The 6,975-nt window shown below is 42.4% G+C and overlaps 1 protein-coding gene across 1 annotated transcript; it reads right to left on the minus strand.

Annotated features, from left to right (window-relative positions):
- Positions 1 to 3,038: 3,038 nt before the first annotated feature.
- HRG_03555 (putative chalcone synthase c protein) lies at positions 3,039 to 4,410 on the minus strand (the record flags this gene model as incomplete). Its single annotated transcript, XM_044862026.1, has 5 exons — positions 3,039 to 3,541; positions 3,592 to 3,713; positions 3,911 to 3,978; positions 4,217 to 4,226; positions 4,295 to 4,410. The coding sequence occupies 5 exons, from the start codon at positions 4,408 to 4,410 to the stop codon at positions 3,039 to 3,041; spliced, it is 819 nt and encodes a 272-aa protein (XP_044723052.1).
- Between the last annotated feature and the right edge of the window lie 2,565 nt (positions 4,411 to 6,975).

Raw genomic sequence — 6,975 nt, forward strand, 5'->3', positions numbered from 1 at the left:
GTAAAAAGCTACCCTTTTTTATTAAGGAATTTATATAGTCCTATTAAGTAATTTTATTATAAAATTTACCCTTCTATATCCCTTTATCTATATAGTTAATTCCCTAGTAATAAGGTATTCCTTCTATGCCTTCTTAAAGGACCGGAATTAAGAGAGTATATTATAGATATTAAGGGAAGTACTAGAGTTAAGGATAGCTAATTTTCGTAGGGGGTAATCGGAGGGCTCTAACAGTTAGTTTTAGCCTTATTAATCTATAGGGAAGACGAAAGCTAGATTTACTATACTAACGATTTTTCCTTGAATTTATAGCTCGAATAAAGGCAGCGGCGTTAGTTACTATTTCTTAGTAACCTAAATCTTATTTATCTTCTTCTATAACGAGGGGTCCTCCTTAAGAGACTATTATATCGTTTCTTATAGCCTCTTTAAAGGGTTAAATCCTTTAGGTTAGTTTTTATTAAAGACCTACTAGTATTATAATAATCGATAACCTAGGGATTTATATACTAAGCAGCCGTTTTATCGTCTTATCTTTTATTTCTTTAAGGAATCCTCGTCTTAGTCTAGAAGGTCTGCTTAAAAACCCCCCCTTTTTACCTCTTATTGCTAATTTTAATAAAGAGGTTCGATTTTAACTAGTTCCCTAATTTTTCGACTAATAGACTAAAAGGTCTATTAGGGGACTAGTCGGGCCGGTCTAACTAACGGGACCGGGGCCGGGCCTAGAGTAAGAGGCGGAGCCAGGGCCGGGCCTAGGGCAGCCGTTAAAGACAGTGTTAATACTCTCGAGGGAGGAGGAGCTAAAGGGGCAATAGCTATAGCAGTAGTAGCGGGAACTATAGTAATAGGGGCTATAGTAGCTATAGGGGCAGTAGGTCGAGCTATCTAGGTCGAGTGCTAGCTACGAAGGAATAAGACTACTTATTATTATACTTTAGTAGCCTCTTTATTTAGTTCCTAGCTAGCTTCTTAAAAGATAGTTAAGTAACTATTACTAATAAGCTTTATTAGTAGAGATATATCCTATAGCTACTAGCTAGAAAGAGCTTCTATAAAGAAGTATTAGTTAGCTTCCTTAAGGATTTCTTCTTACTTAGCTAGCTATAAAGAAGCTAGTAAGTTCCTAGTAGAAAAGGCTCCTAGGTATACTATATAAGTCTTCTTAATACGGTTAGTTATATAGCCCCTTAAGGGAGCTATAAGGTCTTAAGCTTTAAAAGCTACTACTTAGGAGTCTCTTCCTCTTAAAGAGAGATTAGCTTTACGGTACTAACGGATTCTATTATCGCTATATATATAGTAGTTAGTAGCTTCGTCTTATAGAGGTACTCCTTTCGGTAACTCTTATAGTCGCCTAAGGTAGTAGAAAAAGCTCTCTACTATACGGAGGTTAGCTTAGAAAAGAGGGAAGCTCCCTCTATAAATTCTATTGCCTTAGGACGAAGAGGGGGCTTAAGAGGGTCCTACTTATTAAAGAAGACTAAATTATAGATAGTTCTATCTATACGAGCCCGTAGCTCCTTTACCTACTTATTTTAATCTTAGGGCTCTATAAGAATCGTCCTATAAACCGTAGGGATAATAGAGGAGTCGTTTTTCGATATTGTTATAGAGAGAGGGGGTAGAAAAGTTAGTTAAAAATCGGCTTTTCTAGTAAGAGGGATAAAAGGAAGCTACGAAGGATATAAGAAAGGTGCCTTTTATAGTAGCCGGAAGGTATAGGAATTCTATTCCTCCTAGGCTTATAACTCTCGCGAAGAGAGATATAAGAAGTATATAAAAATATATAAAGGTAAAATTAGAAGTAAGGGGTCGGATAGGTAGGGTAGAGAGATTTAATTCTTATAAGGGCAGTAATTATAGTAGGGGAATAATTATTATATTGCCTTAATTATCCTTCTTTCCTTTATCTAACGCCTTTCTTTATACCTATTTAGTATCTTAATTAATAAAGAAGATCCTACTTAAAGAAGCTACTAATATCCTTTTAACTACCGAGCTTTTTACTAGTTTTTCCCCTCCTTTCTAGCCGTTGCCGGTATATCTATCTTATCTCTCGCTACCTCTATAGGAAGCTATCGCTACTTCTACTTCCCCTCTTGCCCCTACCCTCCTCTCTATACCTCTTTTTAGCTCCTTCCTTAAAACCTGTTTTTTAGCTTCCTAGGTCCCTCGTGCTAAGGGATATCTCCGAGAACTACGAAAGCAGGCCACGCTTCGCGATAATAGTAATAAAGTAATTTAGGATTAAAGTAAAGACGCGAACTAGTAGTAGGTAGGTAGGATTTATTTCGCTTAGAGGGAGGTCCCTATAAGGCCTTAATATAGTCTAGAGTATAGTTTAGCACGTTTATTCCTTAACTCCCTAAGCCCTATAGATTATCTTACGCTGCGCTAACCGTACCACTGTTTTGCTCTATAATAGACCTACTTAAAGGTCAATTTCTCTAAGTGTTTAGCATCCTATTCCTAGTAACTAAAGCGCGATGTGTCGAAGTTGAAGCGTAGTTGTGTTAGTCATTAATAGTGGTTGGTACGCCGATTGTGTTCCCCCATGACGCTGTTCCCTGTTAACGGGCGGGAACCCGGGTGTGCCCTGTTTCACCAGGGGTGCCTCCAGCCGGCTTCGAACCGACCCCTCTGCGACGCAGAGGCTCTAGACGTGTCACCATTACGCCATAGAGGCCGCGAACTAGCGGTGAATCCGGCGAATCGTCCGATCCGGCAGATCACCGGGAAATCCCTTAAATACGGCAGCCAATTTCCCCTTTACTTAGGGAGGAACGAGGCCTCCAAGGAGGCCTCAACAACACACATTATCAGATCAATATAGTCTCTTTTTGCGGCTACACATAAGTTGCTGCATCAAGCCTTAATCCGTCGTGCATACCTAACTATTTCCTTATTAGGCCCGAGCCGCAGAAGCAACGTTCTGACAGGAAGCTGCTTGCTTTATTGCCCCTGCAGCCGGCCCAGTGGACACTAGGAAGCGCTCCCGGTCAGCTAGTCAACCCACCACCAGTTTCTTATAGACTTTACTCTCTCAAAGAGTCCGGTTTCGGAGGCATATCACTGTCGCCCGCCTCCCCTCCCTCCATGCCCGGCCCTGGCGGATTTGGCCTAGTAATATGATGCTGGACTGTGCCAAAGTTGCGCCGGAGCATGCACATCTCAACGGTGATTCCGGGTCCAAACGCGCAGGCGATGATATGCTCACGAGGGTGACTGTCAAGTGCCAAATTGTCCATCTCCTTAGAGCGCAGGCGGTCCATGACACTGATGATACTAGCAGAGCTAGAGTTGCCGTGGTGGGTGTATACATCGATGCTTGCACGCATGTGTTCCGCTGATATCCCAAGGGCGTGCTCCGTACTAGAAAGGATCGACGTTCCTCCAGGGTGTATTGCCCAATCAAAGTCGCCGGCGAGCTTAGAACTGGTCGGCAGCTGGGGAAGTGAAGCTTTGAGGCGCTTAAAGGTAGCAGAGATTGCAGATTGGGTGAGTTGAGGGACTCGAGGAGTAATGACGGCTTTCCAACCTAAAACCAGTAAGCCTCAGCTTACCATTAAAATTGCTTCAACGCCATACCTGTGGAATCAACATGGAATCCTAGGTCAGCTCCTGTTCCTGGAATGATCGAATGGTCCCATCCTAGGACTTCGTAAATCGCTCTTGATTGCTGACCAATACCGTTGCTTAACACGAGGGCGCTGGCACAGTCAGAAAACAAACAAGCGGCTATTCTTGTCTCTTGTCGTTCGTTGATGCTGTCCAACTCGCTCCGCACTAAGAACGATGTGATCTCTAGTGCAAGGCATAAAACCCGAGCTGGTCGTCCCATAGCCGCAGATCCGAGAGCCAAGTTGGCACCAGTTCTTAACGCAGCCAGACCACCACTGCAGCCTACTCCGTGAAGAAGAACCTTTTCCACAGCGTGGGTGATCCCAAGATCTTTTGCCACATGATAGTCAAACCCTGGATTTGCGCTGTCGGTACAAGTTGTTGACACTATGTGGGTTATGTGACTGATGTCGATCTTGGCGTCGTAAATAGCCTTCCGTGCTGCTCTCACAGCGAGTGGTACGCCATGGGTAAGGAAGGTCTTATGTAGTTCGGAAATGGTTGGTGTCCTTTCTTGGTTTATTAAAGGGTGGTCACACGGGAGTATTGATGAACGAGATTTAATTCCGGTAGCTCTATTAATAGAGAGAACCCTCGTAAGACTGTCCGTGTAAGTAAAGGTGTGGTCAGCAAGGGCATATAAAGATATCTTATGAATATTATTACTTACGATGGGGACTTAGGATAGTGCCTCTTGCTAAGTATATCAAGGGTGTTGGCTTTAAGAGAATAGGTCGGATATTGAGTTCCCAGCCCTATAACGGACAGATGCAATTCTCCAAACATCTTGTAAGTATCATACGTACGTGGGTGCAATGCCTGAAGGTTTTGGTGCGTGTCAATTGCTGCCCCTTAATTTAGGTATGGCGGCGTAGTGGCCCGGACCTTTATAAGTACCGGGCCCAACACGAAAACAGCATTTACATACAACTTGGCAGGGGGATAATTTCTACTACCGTAAAGTACCTTATTCCTTATCACCGCCGCTTGCGGCCGCTGTTTTCCACCTATGGTCATGCACCACTTAATGCGGCCCGCGAATAGCTACCATACCCTACCCCCCTTTCGGTAACACCCCCCTTTCGGTAGCGCAAATGAAAAAAACTCTACTAAAAGTCTACTATTTCACTTATACCGATTGCAGCTAACTTTAAAGATATTCGTAAGCAGTTACTTAGGATAGGTAGAGAATTAACCGAATTTTACTTTTAGGTGATTAAATATTTATATAGGGCTCTATAGTCTAGGTCAACGTTGCCCGCGAAATTACTATTTAGCTGCGTAATCTTCCTTTCCCTCCTATCACGGGGCAGACCTAGGATGCTAGGGAAGATCTATATTATGCTATAAGGAGGGCAAACTACGGAGGTGGAACAGAGTCTAGACAAGTATAGAGAGGCACGTGACCGAACCTAGGTTAGTGCCGTGACAGTACCCCCTTCCTAAATGGCTATTCGTTATCGAACAGCCTAAACGACTAAGAGCGGCTTAGGCATAAAGTATATAGTTATGCCTTTTACTTCTTTGCCTAGACCTGTCGCGAAGCGTGGCCTGATTTCGCAGTTCTCGGAGATATCCCTTAGCACGAGGGACCAAGGAAGCTAAAAACACCCGGTATAGAAGAAGGAAGAAGGAGCTAAAAAGAGGTGTAGAAAGGAGGGTAGGGGCATAAGGGGGAGCAGAAGTAGCGATGGCTTCCTATAGAGGTGGCGAAAGATAAGACGGATATGCCGGCAACGGCTAAAAAAGAGGGGAAAAAACCGGCAAAAAGCTCGGTAGTCGAAAGGATATTAGTAGCTTCTTTAAGCAGGATATTCTTTATTAATTAAGATACTAGATAGGTATAAAGAGGCGTGTTAGATAGAGGAAAGAAGGATAATTAAGGCAATATAATAATTACTCCCTTACCGTAATTGCTGCTCCCGTAAGAATTAAATCTCTCTACCCTGCCTATCCGACCCCTTACTTTTAATTTTACCTTCGTGCATTTTTATATATTTCTTATATCTCTCTTCGCGAGAGTTATAAGCCTAGGAGGAATAGTATTCCTATACCTTCCGGCTACTATAAAAGGCACCCTTCTTAAATCCCTCGTAGCTCCCTTTTACCCCTCTTACTAAAAAAGCCGATTTTTAACTAACTTTTCTGCCCCCCCTCTCTTCTTCTATAATAATATCGAAAAACGACTCCTCTACTATCCTTATAGTCCGTAGGACGATTCTTATAGAGCCCTAAGATTAGGATAAGTAGGTAAAGGAGCTATAGGCTCGTATAGATAGAACTATCTATAATTTAGTCTTCTCTAATAAGTAGGACCCTCTCGAGCCCCCTCTTCGTCCTAGGGCAACGGACTTTATAGAGGGAGCTACCCTCTTCTCTAAGCTAACCTCTATATAATAGAGAGCTTTTTCTACTACCTTAGGCGACTACGAGAGTCACTAAAAGGAGTACCTCTACGAAACGAAGCTACTAACGGCTACTTATACGGCGATAACGGAATCCGTTAGTACCGTAAAGCTAATTACTCTTTAAGAGGAAGAGACTCCTAGGTAGTAGCTTTTAAAGCTCGAGACCTTAATAGCTCCCTCGAGGGGCTATATAACTAACCGTATTAGTGTAAGGAACGGTGTTCCTACTATAAATAAAGCAGCTATAATATACTCTCCCGATTATATAAGCTAATAAGTAGTATATTAATTATAGATAAAATCTCATCCTATAGAGCAAGAATCGCTCGTTATTTTGCATGTCATTTTGCATTAAACGGGTTGCCGGTTATCGTATAATCGGGAATCGAAGGAACAGAGCTAGCTTAGAATGCTAGCTAAGACCTCTTAAGAACACCGGCACGACCAACCTCCTCTAAACACGAATATCAGTGGAACCAAGACACTTCTAGATTCACTCGAGATATCACGGAATTCCCTAGTCTTAGGGCTATACGGCAGCCTAAATCTGGTCCCGAAAGGTTCTTCCGTTCAGCTACAATTGTCTATATAAGACAGCATGTCCGCTAGTAGATAGATATAGAATCATTAACTTCAACACCTCTTCTATACACTAATACACTACAAATAAATTCCGTTGAAAATCCTACCTTATACTCCTTCTTCCCTTCTATCACGTAGTCTTACGTGATTCCTTGATTTCCTAAAATTCCGCTTTTGCTTATATACCTTTAGAATTAGGAAGACCTATACGGCCTACCTAGGAGCCTTTTCTACTAGGAACCTACTAGCTTCTTCGTAGCTAGCTAAGTAAGAAGAAATCCTCGAGGAAGCTAAGTAATACTTCCTTATAGAAGCTCTATCTAGCTAGTAGCTATAGGATATATTTCTACTAATAAAGCCT

The sequence above is a fragment of the Hirsutella rhossiliensis genome (genome assembly GCF_020360975.1).
Source record: "Hirsutella rhossiliensis strain HR02 chromosome Unknown scaffold00003, whole genome shotgun sequence".
Lineage (NCBI taxonomy): Eukaryota > Fungi > Ascomycota > Sordariomycetes > Hypocreales > Ophiocordycipitaceae > Hirsutella > Hirsutella rhossiliensis.